The 18,342-nt window shown below is 33.6% G+C and overlaps 1 protein-coding gene across 7 annotated transcripts in view; it reads left to right on the top strand.

Annotated features, from left to right (window-relative positions):
• Positions 1-18,342, top strand: part of SYT14 (synaptotagmin 14) — a 235,305-nt gene that overhangs the window by 59,967 nt on the left and 156,996 nt on the right. For 3 of the 7 annotated variants that reach the window (XM_055233507.2, XM_055233508.2, XM_055233509.2), the window contains exon 3: positions 16,842-17,006. In XM_055233507.2, coding sequence (XP_055089482.1) covers positions 16,842-17,006 — 165 coding nt within the window. Of the gene's footprint in view, positions 1-16,841; positions 17,007-18,342 lie in introns of those variants that run through there. The other 4 variants (XM_055233504.2, XM_055233506.2, XM_055233501.2 and 1 more) reach the window with 2 other exon arrangements.

Raw genomic sequence — 18,342 nt, 5'->3', positions numbered from 1 at the left:
TCAACACAGAACTGAAAGTCCTAGCCAGAGCAATCAGACAAGGGAAAAATAAAAGGCATCCAGATAGGGGAAAAAAAAAAAGTCAGATGGCTTCTTTTTGCTGACGATATGATTCTACATGTAGAAAATCCTAAAGACTCCACCAAAAGGCTGCAAGAACTGATAAACAATTTTAGCAAGATTTCAGGATATGAAATCAATGTACAAAAATCAGTAGCATTTTCTATACGGCAATAATGCCCAGACTGAGAATCAAATGAAGAACAGAATCCCATTCATAATAGCCACACAAAAAATGAAATACCTAGGAATACATCTAACCAAGGAGGTGAAAGATCTCTATAAGGAATATTAAAAAACACTACTGAAAGAAATTGGGGATGGATACAAATAAAAAAGAAAACACTCTATTCTCATGGATTGGAAGGATCAGTATCGTTAAAATGCCCACACTGCCCAGTGCAATCTGCAGATTCAATGCTATCTCTATTAAACTACCAATGTAATTCTTCACAGAATTAAAAAAAAGGCGATTCTAAATTTCGTATGGAATGTAGGATACTCAGGGACATAAATATGAGAACAGTGGACACTGCAGGCTATTAGGGAGGGCGTGGGGGCATGGGTCACAAAACTACCTATTGGGTACTGTGCTCACTACCTGGGTGCAATATAAATAACCATGTAACAGCCTGTACGTGTACCCCCCTGTATCTAAAATAAAAGTTGAAAGTAAAAATTTATTATTTAAATTTGCTTTATGTCTCTGAAGTTGGATATTTTTTCAATTTAACAGTGATTTAACATTTAAGAATTAAACATTCTTCTTTGGTGACTACTCCATGGAAATTATTCTTGAAGATTTATTAATGTTCTTTATTTAAAAAGTTAAAGGCTTTTTTGAGTAATTTTTTAAAACTATATGTTAAATTTTGCCCTCTTTTTTAACTTTGGATTTTGATTGTGTGTTTTTAAGGCAGAGTTTTCATATTTGTACATACGAGAAAAGTATTAATCATTTTTATTTCTAGGGTTTTTTTTGTTTAATTTTATATAGCGTTTCTATACACCAATAATGAGTAGCTGAAAAAGGCCAAGAAAGCAATCGCATTAACCACAGGTATGGAAAACAAAATAAAATAATAAAGTTAGCCATGGAGGTGAAAGACCTCTATAAGGAAAAGACCTCTATGAAACACTGATGAAAGAAATTGAAGAGGACCCAAAAAAATGGAAAGCCATCCTGTGCTCATGGATTGGAAGAGTTAATATTATTAAAATGACCATATTACACAAAGCAGTCTACACATTCAGTGCAATCACTGTCAGAATATCAATGTCATTTTTAACAGAAATAGAGAAAACAACTCTAGAATTTGTATAGAACTAAAAAAAATCCCAAATAGTCAAAACAGTCCCGAGCAAAAGGAATAAAGCTGGAAGCAGCATACTATCTGATTTCAAAATACAAGACTGTAGTAACAAAACAGCATGATGTTGATATTAAAGCAGACACATAAACCAATGGAATAAATAAAGAACCCAGAAATAAATATATATATTTATATCCAACTGATTTTGACAAAAGCCCCAAGAACATATTTTTTGGGAAGAACAGTCTCTTCAATATTTATTGAAGTTGGGAATCTGGATATTCCCAGTGTTGGGAAATCTGGATATTCATATGCAGAAAAATGAAACTGTACTCCTCTCTCTCACCATGTACAAAAATGAACTCAAGATTGATTAAAGACTTAAAAGTAAGACCCGAAACTATAAAACTACTGAAAGAAAAAAGGAGGAACACTTCAGGACATTGGGTTAGGCAAGATTTTATGGCTAAGACCTCAAAAGCACAAGCTAAAACCGCCCAAAATAGACAAATGGGACTATATTAAGCTAAAAAGCTTCTGCACAGCCAAGAAAACAACAGAGCAAAAAGACAACATGTTGAATGGAAGAAAATATAAAATATTAGCAGACTATTTATCTGACAAGGAACTTATATTCAGAATTTAGAAGAAACTCAGTGGTAGAAAAATAAATCATCCCATTAAAAAGTGGGTAAAGGAGATGAATAGACATTTCTGAAAGGACAGTTTCATGAATAGACATTTCTGAAAAGACAGATCATCAGGGAAATGCAAACCAAAGCCACAACGAGATAGCATCTTACACCAGTTAAAATCAAAAAGATAAAAAATAACAGATGTTGTCAAGGATGCAGAAAAATGGGAATTCTTTTTTTTTTTTTTTTGGGACGGAGTCTTGCTCTGTCCCCCAGGCCGGAGTGCAGTGGTGCGATCTTGGCTCACTGCAAGCTCCGCCTCCCGGGTTCACGCCATTCTCCTGCCTCAGCCTCCCGAGTAGCTGGGACTACAGGCGCCCGCCAACGCGCCCGGCTAATTTTTTGTATTTTTAGTAGAGACGGGGTTTCACCGTGTTAGCCAGGATGGTCTCGATCTCCTGACCTCGTGATCCGCCCGCCTCGGCCTCCCAAAGTGCTGGGATTACAGGCTTGAGCCACCGCGCCCGGCCAGTGGGAATTCTTATACATGGTTGGAGGGAATGTAAATTAGTACAGCCACTATGGGAAACAGTATGGAGATATCTCAAAAAAGTAAAAATAGAACTACCATACAATCCAGAAATCCTTCTGGGTATTTATCTGAGGGGGAAGAAATTAGTTTATCAGTGGGATACCTGCATCCATAATTTCTTGCAGCACTATTCACAATAGCACACATATGAAATCAATGTAAGTGTCCATTTTCCGATGAATGGATAAGAAAATGTGGTAAATTTACACAATGGAATACTATTCAGCCATAAAAAGAATGAAACCTTGTCATTTGCAGCAACATGAAAGGAACTAGAGGTCATTATGGTAAATGAAATAAGCCAGACACAGAAAGACATTGCATGCTCTCACTCACATGTGGGAGCTAAAAAAGTGGATCTCATAGAGGTAGAGAGTAGAATAGTAAATATCAGAGGCTCAGAATGGTGTGTGTGGTAAGGATGGGGGAATAAGGGGTTGGCTAATGCATATGAACATAGTTAAATAGAAGGAATAAGTTCTAATGTTCAGTAGCAGAGCAGGGCGACTAGTTAACAACAATATATTGTATATTTCAAAATCTAGAAGAGAGGACTTGAAATGTTCCCAACACATGGAAATGATAAATACCTGAGGTGATGGATACCTTAAAGTACTCCAACTTCGTCATAACACATTCTATTCTTGTAACAAAATATCAGATGTACCCCATGAATATGTGCAAAAATTATGTATTAATAAAAATGTTTTTAAAGTTACGATTTTATTTTTATTTTACAGATATTTGCAAATGTATGCAAACAGTTTTTTGCTGTGGTATATAAAGTATTTGCTTTAAAATTGTATATGTATATATTTACTGTTATCTCCCTATTTTCATGTACAGTATTCTATATTTGTAAGTATTGTATTAGTCCAGACAATTGAATCCTGACTCTGCCACTTACGGCTTTGTGAATTTGGACAAATTATTTCATCACATGTTTCGGTTTCCTTTTCTGCAAGGGTAGTAGAGTTGTTGTGAAACTTGAATGAAATTATACATGTAAAATACGTGGGATAGTGCATGATGCAGAGTAAGCCTTGATTTACTTTTGTTGTAATTTTTATTAGACTTGCCAAAGTATGTTCATCTTATTTTAGTCCTTTGTCCTCATACGCGCACGCACACACACACACACACACACAATCTAAGAAAATGTTCTTAGATACTTCTGTTGCTTTTATCGAATTTAATTTATTGCTGCTTTTCTTTTTATTATGTTCTCCTACTTTCTTTAGGGCTATTTTATGCCTTCTTCTTCTTCTTTTTTTTTTTTTTGAGACAAAGTCTCACTCTGTTGCCCAGGCCTGGGGTGCAGTGGCGCGATCTCGGCCCACTGCAACCTCTGCCCTCTGAGTTCAAGCGATTTCTCCTGCCTCAGCCTCCCTAGTAGCTGGGATTACAGGCTCCTGCCACCGTGCCAGGCTAATTTTTTATATTTTTAGTAGAGACGGGGTTTCACCATCTTGGCCAGGCTGGTCTTCATCTCCTGACCTCGTGATCCACCCACCTCAGCCTCCCAAAGTGCTGGGATGCCTTCTTTTTAAAACTTGTTTCTGTGCGCCTCATAGTTTTCATCCTTTTGTGATTAAAAACACATTATTTTAAGACTGAATTATGTTTTTCATTAACCTCTAAAGAATGAAGTTTTATTGTTAAAATAATAAAGGACTCTTGTTTTCACTGAGGCTCATGGAGGCTAGAAATTGAATGTTGTTTTGAATCCAGGGCATCCTAAAACCTCTACTTTAGTGCCGAAAATAAAACAAGCAGCTTTGCTATGTTCCTAATTTTAAAGTTAATACTTTTGAATTGTAATATATTTTCATGAATTTTTTTTGCTGTATTATTTTGGCTGATTTCCGTTATCAGGCTAAGTAAGTTACCTTCCAGCTCAAATTTACTATTTTTTTTTTTAAATTATAGGTTGCTATTGAGGTTTCTTAATAACTTTTTTTTTTTGCCCTGTTGAAAGGGTGTCTTGACTCCTTTAATTTGTTAGTGTGATGAATTCTATCAGTTGATTTTCTAATGTTACATCATTTTTACGTAGTGGGGATAAATCTAACTCTATCTTGGTGTATTTCTCCATATATTTCTGGATTTGGGTTTTAGTATTTATATTTTACATTTATATTCATCATTTTAAATTACATTTATATTCATAATTATTGCCTAGCAATCTATCTCAAATATCAGCTGGCTTCCTGCCTTTTGAAGCGTACATGCTAGTATGGGAAGACAGATAAATGATGTAAAAAGTAATAAATTACTTGGTATTTTAGAGGATAAGAGATACAAAAAATAAGCCAGGGAAAAGGTGAGGTATGGGTGTTAATGGGTTGCATTTTAAAATAGGGTTGACAGAGTTGCTGTCATTAAGAAGGTAATGTTTAAGCAAAGACTCAAAGGAGGTGAAAGAATCAGTTATGTGAATATCTGGGAAAATGCCATCAAAGCAGAGGGGGAACATCCAGGGAAAAACAACCTGGCTAATATTTGAGAAACATCAAGGCCAACTGTGGAATGAACTAGTAGGGAAGTGGTAGGAAATGAGGTCAGAGTAGTCATAGAGAGCCAGATCATGCAGCAAATGAGGAGCCATTGGAAGGTTTTGACCAGAGGACAGTCAGTTCTGATTTACACATGTTGAAGGGCTCATTCTGGACACTGTGATAAGATTAGACTGAGAGGGACAAGTTTATAAGTGGGTCATTCAGGTGGCAGCTCTTGCAGACTGTAATGATTCACCAGGTATCACCATAACCAAGATAAACTGCCCATAAGAACTATACATTTTTTTAGTTCTTTTTAAATTTTGAAACAAAATGAAGAATAATATTTAAAAGCAAGCACCTATGTAACCAGAACCCAGGTAGAGAAGTAGAATGCTGCCATTTCTTCAGAAGCCCCCGTGCACTCTTCCTGAGTATTATCCCTTTTCTGCTTGCTTTTATGGACATTAATATTTTTTTCTTTAAGTTTTACCACCTAAGTACACATCCTTGAAATATTAGTTTTGCCTGTTTTGAACTTTATATTGGAATCTTTATATTGGAATTTTGCCCCTTCTGCCTTGCTGCTTTTGCTTAACCTCATATTTCCAAGATTCAGATTTTTGCGTGTAATTATTATTCATTCATTTTTATGGCTACATAATTTTCTAGTGTATGACTATATACCCATGATTTTTTTTTCTGTACTGTTGAGTCTCAGATTTTTATTGTCTGAAAGATTTCCAATTGCACCACTTCCTCACGAATACTTCATATTACAAGATCTAAATTTTGGCCATTCTGGAATAGTGATATTGCATTATGATGTAATTTGAAGTTTTCTGATACATAACAAAGTTGAACACCTTTTCATACATTTATTGGCCATTTTTGTTTTATCCTTCATGGTAAGCCTGATCAGGACTTTGCCCATTTTTTTAATTGTGCTGTCTTTAAAAAAATGTTTTTACACATTTTTTATGTATTTAGATATGAGTCTTTTCCTCCTGATTATGTGTTGCAAATACATTATTCCATATAATATATTATTTGGCTTGCCTAGTCATTATATGATATCTTTTGATGATCAGAAATTTTAAATTTTAATGTAATAAAATTTATCAATATTCTGTTTTGTGATTTATGCTTTTTATGTCTTGTTTAGTAAGAAATTCTTTGCCTTGGGATTATGAAGCAAAGTATTTGTATTTTTTTCTACAAAATTGATTGGCTAAAGCATTTCATATTTAGATCTATAATCTATCTAGAATTAGTTTGTATGTAAATTCATTTTTCCCTTATATCCTCGATTTTCCAAGCACAATGCATTCAAAACATGATCCCCCACTCACCCACTGCTCTGCAGCCAACTTTGTCATACATCAGAATCCATGTGTGCAAGTGTCGGTGTCTGGCGTTTTGGTCTGTTATCTATTCTTGTGCCAGTATCATCTGGTTTTAATTATTCTAGTTTTAAAATAATTCTTGGTATCTGGTAGAGTTTCCTCCCTTTAGTTTTCAATCTGTGCCTGCCAAGAAACCTTTTAATTACTGTTTCAGCTTTTCAGGTACTCTAATACCAGGAAGATGTGTGTGTGTCCTGATTTGACATTCTGTTAACATTTCTGTTATTCTAATGGAGTTTTCTCCAGTTTAAATTTTAAGTTGTTCATATATCCGCTGCCATTTGAATTTATTTGGCTACTGTGTAATAGGATCTAAAAGCTAGATTTTTTACCTCTATTCATTTTTTTTTCCTCACATAGGCCCTCTAGGTCCTGAAAAAAGACAAGTTTTTGGTCTTCTAAAAGTGAGGGTAAAACAGTAGACAGTGATGTACTCATCAAAGATCATACTGTTCTGGAGAGCAGCTTGCTGACCGGTCACTTGCTGGCAATGCTTCTTGACTTGCTCTCTTTAAGCCATTGCATTATGTTCTTTAGTAGGATTAGGAAACCAGTTTCCCTTTTAAAATGCATTAAATATTGCCAAATCCGTACAAATAATTGGTTTTAATATTTTTCCCACATTAATTTTATTCACAAATGATTTATTTTTTTAATAAATGCTGTTTCTGTTTGTTTTATTCTGCTTTTTAAATTTTTTTCCTTATTGTGAAAGTCTCCAAATGTATTCTTTACTAGGTGTTCTCAATTTTACGTTGAAATTGGAGACCATAATTGCTTTCATCAGAATCAGATAGCATAATAGAATGATTAGTTTTCACCAGTTAGAAACATTATACTGCTGATTTCTATTTGACTAGTATTATATTATTTTAATTTTTTTCCTGGCACATTTTACTGAGCCAACATTTTCATTAACATTTATTAGTGTTTGGCTCCTAATGGTGTAGTAACCTTGAAATTATTCATATTGAATTTCATTTTGTTTTGATGTGTTATTTCTTTAATATATTGAAGTCCTTAGTGTATCTTTCTTTCTTTCAGAGAATTAGCAATCATGCCCTACCTAGTATTCCTAGGACCTTCTACAAAATTAATGAACATATTCTCAATTCCTTTATCCAGGTCATTGGTAAAGGTATTAAGTAACATGGGTTTATATATCTCCCAAAATATCTAACTAAAATGGATACCACTGAAAGACATGTCATGGTATACCACCAAATTTTACATCTCTTAATTTCATCATTTCATTGCTTATCTTTTCTCTTTTTGATTGACAAATTCTTTTTTCAGTTAATGTTGATTTGGTTGCTGGTGACCCTTGTAGCACTACTTCTTACTTTGTAACACCTTGCTTATTGAAAGTAGCTCCTACTTTATTTTAATTACTTAAAATTTGTATTTCAATCTCTAAGGACAAGACTCAAACTGTTTCTCACATGATTCTGCTCCAAAACTGCGATGCTTGTTCAGAGGTTACTCAGCAAATCTATCAGCAGCTGAACTTAAAGGATTGTATCTTTTCTCAAAGCTTTTAGAGTAGTTTTTCTTTAAAATTTCAAATATATTTGCTTTTACTATATCTGAAGCAGATATCATATCAACAAAAAGAATGATATCATTTTGCAAATGGAGCTACACATTTTTTATTCTATATGCATTGAGAATGCAAGTGAGTAGAACATTCCAATTGCTATATTCAGGTGGGAGCACAGTATGATGTTGATGTTGAGCTCTTGTCATCACTAACTGAACTATGCTGGACTCATTTATTTAGTGGATAAGAAAACATGATATGCTGGTAAGGTTAGATGAACCTTTGATTGCCTATGTATGTGTTCATACACAGTAAATCTATTGAACCATTCAATGTTTCCAGCAAAAGCTACTTCTCTTCAAAATGGATCAGGCTTAGTAGGGGAAAGATGGTTTTAGAGTGAGCAAACAATGTTTTGATCATTTCAAGAAGAGAACCAGGTGTCCTAATATTAAAATTTAAGAGGAAGATGGTGTCTCTCTGAGAGATTTGAATGAAACTGCTTTGTATTTATCAGAATTTTGATGGGTCTGAACTAAATCTTGAAATACGCATATCTAAAACTGTAGTTGACATCACAGATTGGCTTTAACCAGAATATTCTCCTGCAGTTGGTGTTGAATTCAAAATCTTACTCATAGTAGCTCAGCAATGAAGATCTTATTGAAAAGAAAGAACAAAGAATCAATGAAAAAGTAAAGGAGAGGAAGCAGTGACCTTAGATATGCCCATGCCATTTCTCATTTAGATAATTGTGAAGGAATCCATGCACATTGAATAGGTAATGAAAAAAATTGAGACAATTTGTTGTTCAGAAGAATGACTATGCTTTCCTATAGGGAGATTTGACAGGAAAATAAGTTTTTCTTAGTCTAAACTTCATTGGAATCATAATTCTAAAGCCTCAATCAAGACTGTCCTTGAAGAAAAGTCTCTGCCAGAGATTGATAGTTTTATATTAAGATTTGATTTAAATACATGAAGTACATGAAGTATTATTAAGTAAGAAGTATATGGTTTAAATATACTTTATATTTGGTTTTCCATACTTAATAAGTGTTTGGGTTTTCTTTTTTTTCCAATTTCTTCAAGATTGATTAAGAGTTTTTTGTTATGATATTCAAATGAAATTTCAATTTATTGCATGTACTTAGAGGAAATACAGGTTCAATCTATTCATGGCTTGAACTGTGAAACAAATTGGGTGGCATCTCTTTTATCAACCTGGCCAGGTAGGTAACTGTTTCTCTTAGAGGGCACTTTTTTTCCCTAAGATCTTAGTGTTTCACATCACTGCCATCTATGCCTTCTTCCATTGTCCCTTTAAGTTACCAGTGAATTGTGTTACTTCTATCAGTAAATGCTCTTTGTAATGATTGGTTTTTATAAAATCTGGAGTTAACAGCTAGCATTGTTACATTCTTTTTTTAATTTACATATATTCTTTCCAGTTTTGCATCGTTTATAATGTAATATAAAAATTTGAGGGAAATTTTATTTGTAAACTAATTGAAATGTTATAAAAGGAAACTGAAACAATTATTAACCTTCTGTTTTCCTAAATTATCTCTTAGAATTATGAATAATTCTCTATGTCCAAACCCAGAGCAAAATAAGTTATAGCATTTTTCTGATTAAAATATGGAGAAAATATTTAGAGCTAATTAAATGTAAAACAGGTATATCTTTTTCAATGAAAGTTGACTTTGATAGTTCACATTTTGGTCAAGAGATAGAATTGCATCTATTAAATGAATTATTAAAGTACCCATGACATGGAGTTAGAGGATTAGTGTTTCATGCGCAGCAGGACAAATCAGCAATACATCCCTTATAATGCAAATTGTAAGTTGTTGCTTTTTATCTTTTTAAAAAAATAATTAGATGAAGCATAGGTACTTTTTGTTTAATTTTGCATTTAAGATATAATGAATAGAATAGTCTTACAAAATTTATTTTAGAAGTTATAATTAATTTGTTTTGATAGAAATATTATTTAGAGTGGTCCAAGTAAATCAAAATTGAAAATGTGTTGGTTTAGTAGATAAATATCCCCCATATATTTAATTATTTTTATGTATATCCTAGCCTTTTTCTTAGAAAAACATTTTCTTAGCTAGAAAATGTTCTTTTGTGACAAAATATAACGGAGAATTTAAGTGAATTCTGCAATACTTGCAAAGTCGAAATGTATTTGCTCTTGCTTTGACTTTAGTAAGACTATAATTTTTTCATGTTTTGCAATGACCAACTTATCTGTAGAAATTAAAATGAATTTTACCACTGTTACTGAAGCTTAAATTTTAAAAAATTGGTATTTTTTAAGTTTATTTTTTGTAAATACATACATTTATTTCTAAATATAAAGATATAACTGCCAAAGCCAGTTCAGTATACATAACACAAATAATCATTAGTCTGGGAAAGACTAAACTTTCTACATTTTCTGGTGAGATATTGTACCTAGTGCCCCCTTCTCACTTTGCAGTATGGTCTTTAGGGAATTCATATAGCGGACAATATAGCTCACAGAGAGCAGTTAATATTCTTTATTGAGCACTACTAATGAATATCAAGCTTATTTTCTATAGAGTATCTTTAGTTTTTAAATTCATATTTGTTTTATTAGCTTTTCAAATGTGGCATATAAGGATGTACCACATATTTTGGTTTTTAAACTTAATTCTAAAATTAGTTTTAAAATATTTTGAATAGTAACTTGAATAGAAAAAAATTAGGATTCCAGTTTTAAAATTCATGTATTTATTTTGAGGAATTTGAAATTGCTTGCTATTTTTAACACATATAAGAGCTATAAATAAAATATTTGCACATAATATATATAGTAAGCTATGTTACTTTGGTCATATAGCTTTTTCTTATCTTTTATATGCAGGTTGGCATACAAGGAGCAGTATTACTTGGTGTTTAAGATCATGGATTCTGGAGTCAAAATGTCTGGGTTCAAATCCAGGTTCTACCACTTCATAGATTTGTGAACTTGGACAACTTAATTATTCTCTGGACTTCAATTTATTAATCTAAAGACTAAGATAATATTACAGTACTTATCATAAATTGTCTTGAGTGTTAAATTTTAAAATGAAAGCAATTATAACAATATCTGGCAAATGGGAAGCTAAGAGATTAGCAGTTAACAATTTGGGTTCAGGAGTCAGTGTGCCCAAGTTCAAATACAGATTGTGTCACTGAATAATAATTTTAAGATTTCAAAAATTTTACTTACTCTTTGTGAACCTCAGTATCTATATCTGTAAAATATGGTTGCAGTGAAGATTAAATAAGATAATGCTTGTAAAGCACTGAAAACAGTCCCTGTTAAATAATAAGCACTTTTTAGTGTTTGATATTGTTCAGGTTGTTATTAGTTGGTCTTGGTTTTGTTGTTTACTACATTAAAACTTTGGAAATTTGGATCATGGGAAAACGTGCATTAGTGAAATTTGAGTTATTGACTATATTCAACAAATTTAATTCTTCAAATGTGTAATATTAAACTAATTATTGACTGTGTACTTTTAAATAGATTTTTTTTTTTTTGTCTTTTTGAGATGGAATCTCACTCTTCCTCAGGCTGGAATGCAGTGGTGCACTCTCGGCTCACTGCAATCTCTGCCTCCTGGGTTCAAGCAATTCTCCTGCCTCAGCCTCCTGAGTAGCTGGGATTAGAGGTGCCTGCCACCACACCCGGCTAATTTTTGTAATTTTAGTAGAAATGGGGTTTTGCCATGTTAGCCAGGCTGGTCTTGAACTTCTGACCTCAGGTGATCCACCTGCCTTAGCCTCCCAAAGTGCCAGGATTACAGGCGTGAGCCACCACGCCTGGCCTAAATGGAGATTTTGAAGATCCTCCTTAAGAGGCATATATGTTTTAAATAGATTTACTTTCCTGCAGTGGATGGCCTAGAATGCTTGAAAGAAGGTATATGTATAGATAAATTACATTATCTTACACTTATGCAGAATGACTTTCTAAGCAGATTCATAGTATAAAAAGATTTTAGGGGGAAATTCTACTCCTATAATGAATAAGAATATATTTTTTATTAGGGAGGTATAAATCAGTGTAATTTTTTAATTGATGGACACAGCAGGGGTGTCCAATCTTTTGGCCTTCCTGGGCCACATGGGAAGAAGAATGGTCTTGGGCCACACATAAAATACACTAACGATAGCTGATGAGCTAAAAACAAATTGTAAAAAAAAAACTCATAAGATTTTAACAAAGTTTACAAATTTGTGTTGGGCTGCATTCAAAGCCATCCTGAGCTGCATGTGGCTGGCAGGCCATGAGTTGGGCAAGCATGTTGTATAGTATTCATATCTTTAGTTTAATTTCCCGTGTATATCCTATTGCAGTTTTATGTGCAGGTGGGATTTACCAAATGTTTTTATACTCAGAACTGTTACTGGCTAACTTCTGGTATCATAATATATTTGAAATAATAAATATTAGTTTAGTTCTCAGATAAGGATGAAAAATAAGCCTGAAGATTTTTAGTATTTTTATTAGAAGATATTTTATTTCTTCTCTACAACCATACTACTGTTTTAAAATTGTAAATAGATAAAATATTTTTAATGAATGTAAAAAACAGGCGTTCAGTCAGGGAATTGTGTGAATAGTGTGTGCTGTGTTTACAGCAGGCATATTTCACCTTTTCCTAGTGGGGAAAGCTGCTTTTTTTTTTTTAAATTTGTCTGAAGCCACAGTATGTATTTATCTAAAGATATGTAACATAAGATATTTACCATTAATAAAGCCTGGCACCTGCATTTGCCAGCTTGGTATTATTTAGTGAGTGAAGTGTTTCATATGGAATAAGAGGAGCAAAAAAGAGGGAAAAATTTTCAAATTTTGTTAACTAACCTGACCTTTACCAGAACATCATACTCATATTTTCCTCTGTGAAATATTCTGTTGGCATTTCCAGTGTAGCATGTCAAAAACTAATTATCATTCTCTTTCTATTTTCCTCTTTCCTCTCATGCTCTAATCCAAATGCCTTTCTTCTCATATTTTTCATTTTGGTTAGCGCATTACCATTTACCCAGTCACTCAAACTAGAAACTTTAGAATTAACCACAACTCTTCTTCTTTCTTATCCTCAACGCTTCTTCTTTCTTATCCTCTAAATTTACATAAGTGGATCATTATCAATTTTCTTTGAACAAAGACTACATTTCACCCTTCTCAGTTACCACTGCTACTCCTTAGTTTAAGAACTGAAGATATTTTACCACTATTGGCTTGCTACCATATTTCAGTTTTCTAGTTGTTTTAACCAATATAGTTCTACAAGGCAAACTTGTAATCATGTTACTCCCCAACTACAAAAATTTTGGGATGATATTCAAGGTTCTTTGACAATTTGGACCTTGCTTTCATCTCCAGTTACAGCTCCTCTGGTATATTCTTGATCTTTCCTGAATACACATATATTCATTCATTCATTCATCCATTCATCCATCCATTTGTCCATAGATGTTTATATGTCAGCTATGTGGTGCTGTCCTAGGTACTTTGAAGATACAGAGGTAAATAAATAGGACTGCCATGATTATTGCCCGTTAGTGCTTATAGAATGCCATGTATATTATTTGTCTTTAACCATGCTTTTTCAAATGTACTTTTACTATTTATAGAGGTTCTATTAATCTTTTATAACCAACTCAAGTGTCATCTCTTCTAAAGCATTTTGTGACTTTCTCAGGTAGTGCTTCTTTGTGTGCCAGTAATAATTTATATTCATCTCTCTAGTATTTACTGTATGTTATACTTACTTGCTTATAGTGGATCCCTCCCATTAGGTTGAATTTTAGGGCAAGACAAAGATGAAAGAGGAACGTAGAAATAAGGATTGAGGCAAGGTATAGAAAGAGGCAAGAAGAGGAGAAAAGGAAAACAGAAGCAGTATGAGTAGTATTTAAAATACAGACACTGGGGCCAGACAGGGTTTGAATCCTGATTCTTCCACTTACTATCTGGACACATAGTTTAATACCTCTTTGTCTCAATTTACAATGAGGATGATAATAGGATCATTGTGAAGATTAAATGAGTTAATGTATGTAAAGTACTTAAAACAGTGAGTGGTGTATAGTATATGCTGTATGGTTTTGTGCTATTTTTGTTATCAATAACTAGCTTTCTTAAGTGACATGAGCTACATTTTCTCTTTCATTTAGTTTTCCAAGACATGGGAGATTTTCAATCTGCATATCTAATCCTTTGTAGCCACTTAAGGCATTAAATGTCTGAGTGTTTTGAGCCTATACTAAAAGGGGAACTCCTATATATATTTTGTTATTTCAGTGTAATATTGAAGTACTACTCTTTTTTGCCTCTTCATACCAGATTCTGTCCTGCTTCTGATTTTCCTGGCTATCTGAAATGTCGATGATAATTACTCTGTTTTCATTTTTACTCCATATCTCAGGCTTGATACATACCACTGTTTTTATGTTATATACCTTAGCTTCTTTTATTAAAATCATTTTCTTCCTGGCTGTGCTTCAGCCTGAAGACAAGACAGGCAAGGCTAATGTCTGGCTATAATTTCTTGGTTCTAGGAGCAAGATCTGTCCCTCAGCACTAGCCTGATATCCAGCTAGCATTCCTACCATTCCTCCCGCCTCCTCCTCTCACTCCCATTGCCCCTGCCTTAAATATTACGCTCTGCTTCATCTTCTACTGCAATACCATTGACCCAGCTTTGAAAAGATATAATGTCTTATTCAATTCTATACGTGGTATGCCTAGTTTTCATAAATAATGAAAAAGGAAATCAAAGCACTCATCATTGACCAGTTGTTGACTTCATTTTTAACAAATGAGTTAAGATAGTATTTGCCATTGCCCTCTGATTTAAGAAAGAATCTTAGAGAAAATAACATTTTAGTTGCTGCTTGAATGATGGAGGAAGAAAAGTAGATTATACAGGGATCTTTGTAGGGGTGTTTGAAGCTTAGAATCATTCTGAACTAATACTCGAATATTATCTGTAAGGCATGGGGGGATACGAAAACTTAGTTCCTATTTAACTCCAAATGACTGATATAGTGACAAATAACAAAAAAAATTGAAAGAGAGATTGCCGAGGACTGGAGAAGCTGTCTTTTGTCTTTTCCTGCTGTATAAAACCTCTCTAGGTGATTTCATATATTTGCTTGAGACCAAATTCTCTTGAAAATCTAGTAGCTTATCATAACAGAATTTCATTCAGTTTCTGGAATATAACGTGATTTTCTGTCTCTGGGCTTTTGCAAATGTTATTTCTGCCTGAAGTAATTCTTACTAATTTCTTAAAATATAATCATAGAGTCCATAACTTCCAGAAAAGCTTTCTTGATCTTTCAGCACTGGAATAAGTGTTCCTGTGGTTCTCATAGTCCCTGTTCTTTCCCAGTCATAGCCTTTATTACACTATATTGCCTTTATTACACTGTGTTGTAATTGTCTTCACCAGATTGTTCAAGGAACACAGGAACTGTTTATATAACAATGCCTGGTGTATGGTTGGTGCTCCAAATATATAAGTTGGTTGAGTGAATGAGTAGGATATAGTAGAGGGGAGTTGGTCGTTCCAGGCAAGGGAAGAAGATCAATTAAAACAAGGAGTATGGTATTGAATATTGTGGATTCTGAGGCAATGAGTACAACATTTGACTGGAGTATAATATTGAAAATAGAAGTTGGAGCTTTAAATGCCACATTAGGGAGTACAAAGTTTATTTACTAAGAAAGAGTGATTGAAGCTTTTAGAGATAAAAATAATGATATGTGTTCTCATAAATTTTGTTAAGTAATACATCTGTGCATCAGATTTAACTTTTTTCTTTCTTTTTTTTCTTTTTGAAATGGAGTCTCACTTTGTCACCCAGGCTGGAGTGCAGTGGCGCGATCTCGGCTCACTGCAACCTCTACCTCTCAGGTTTAAGTGAGTCTCCTGCCTCAGCCTCCTGAGTAGCTGGGATTACAGGTGCTCGCCACTACACCTGGATAATTTTTGTACTTTTACTAGAGACAGGGTTTCACCATGTTGGCCAGGCTGGTCTCAAACTCCTGACCTCAAGTGATCTGCTTGCCTCGGCCTCCCAGAATGCTGGGATTACAGGCATGAGCCACTGCACCTGGCCTTTTTTTCTAATTCTTATTTTCAAATTTTTGCAGTGCTCTTTGATGGATTAAACATATGATGATTGCCTATTTTATAGACTCCCATCTTTTTTATTATTATTATTTTTTTTAGACAGAGTTTTGTTTTGTTGCCAGGCTGGCACAATCTCAGCTCCCTGCAGCCTCTGTCTCCCAGGTTCAAGTGATTCCCATGCCGTAGCCACCCAAGTAGCTGGGATTACAGGCATGTGCCACCATGCCAGGCTAATTTTTGCATTTTTAGTAGAGACAGGGTTTCACCATATTGGCCAGGCTCGTCTTGAGCTCTAGGCCTCAAGAGATTCTCGCACTTGGCCTCCCACAGTGCTGGGATTACAGATGTGAGCCACTGTGCCTGGCCGACTCCTGTCTTTTAAGATTGTTCCTACAAATTTATAAGAAAACTTAGAAAGTTTGAATGAATGCTGCTGAATGAATTGAACAGCTGTCATCAAACTTTGCAGTTTGTTTTTCTTATAAACGAAACTATTTTTAAACTATGACAATTAAAAAATATAATTGAAATAAGGTAGTAAGCTAACTTATGTTTGGGGTTTCCTTCTTATTTGTAGCTTGAAGAAAAATAAATGCTTACAGCTGTGACTTTTTTTTCTCTAGTATCTCCAGAGGCAGTTGGATTTTTGTCAGCTGTTGGGGTGTTTATTGTCTTGATGCTGCTCCTTTTTCTCTATATTAATAAGAAGTTCTGTTTTGAAAATGTTGGCGGGTTTCCAGATCTTGGTTCAGAATACAGGACAAGGAAGAATTCACAAGATAAAATTTGTAAGTATCATATTGCTGCTTCTCTTGTTTGTTCTTTTTATCTGTACTATTGTTTACTTATTTTAATATATGCAATAAAAAGGTTGTGACATACAATAAACTAATATTTGAGCTACTGTTCTGTAAAAGAGCTGTTAAGTAAATTATGTTCAGGTATTCTTCTGTTGTTCATGAATTGCTATTACATAAAGGTGAATTGTCTACTATCACAAAATGACATTTTAATTTTTCATATGTAAGATACGCTTTTGAGCCTGTAATAGGAGCAGATACACTTGAGGAAGAAGGAGGTATCTTGTCACTTTATGTAGTGTACTTCCCATTGTCCAAGTAGCTCTTTAGAGAGCTTTTTTTTCTCCATATCCCTAGAACGCTTTTGAAAGTATTCACCCTTTTTCTTTACCTGCTATTTAATTTTCAGCTAATGGGTAATTTTATTGTTTGGAGAAGTTGGAGGTGGTTTTACTTAGTAACTTAATTTATATATAAATTCCAATGATAAAAAATAGTGTTCCACTCCCACCGTTGGCACCATATATTATAGTGTTACTAGATACTAGGAAAGATGAGGGCTGTAATACCATTCTTTCTCTTATGGAAACATTTTCCTTGGAGTGTTTTTTTTTTTTTAATTACTACAGCAGTTTTTAAAATTTTCTCTTTCCAAAGACTGGTTTATAAAAATGATAGCAGAAACAAATTGGAAATTATAAAAGCAAAGTGTTAATTTAGAAGAATGTGACAAAAAATACCTGAGAAATCTTGCTTTACTTGTCTGTGTACCTGTGTTGGAGATAGATATGCTTTTCTATTACATCTGATAACTTGAAAGGCGATAGCCCCATTACTTATAAGAATCTATTAGTTATTGAATTATATTTTGTGACTTTTGCATTAAGAAACTATAAATAGTATTTTATACAGTTTTAATTTGGTTAAGTTCAGTGTTTCTCATAATCCACTCCAGTCCTGCTTTTTGATCATTTGTGCAGAAAGAACTGGCTAAAAGTATCTCTTTACCGGCCTTTGGTAATTCTCTGGTTCAGCATTTCTGGTTTTTCCTTTGTTTAATGACAACTTTGTACTTTTAAATTTTATTGAGTAGTCCCAAAGAGCTTTTTGTTTATGTGGATTATATCTATTGATATGTACCATATTAGAGTTAAAACTGAGAAAATTTAAAAATATTATTTATCAATTTAAAACAGAAAATTTAAAAATATTATTTATCAATTTATTTTTAAAAAAACACTATTACATGTTAATATAAATAACATCTTTAAATTTTAAAAAACTATTTTCCAAAACAAAAAGAAAATGGGGAAAAATGGTGAGA

This window comes from Symphalangus syndactylus, chromosome 19 (assembly GCF_028878055.3).
Source record: "Symphalangus syndactylus isolate Jambi chromosome 19, NHGRI_mSymSyn1-v2.1_pri, whole genome shotgun sequence".
Classification (NCBI taxonomy): domain Eukaryota; kingdom Metazoa; phylum Chordata; class Mammalia; order Primates; family Hylobatidae; genus Symphalangus; species Symphalangus syndactylus.
Note: the sequence above shows the minus strand (reverse complement) of the source record. Positions and strands in the feature narration are given on the sequence as shown.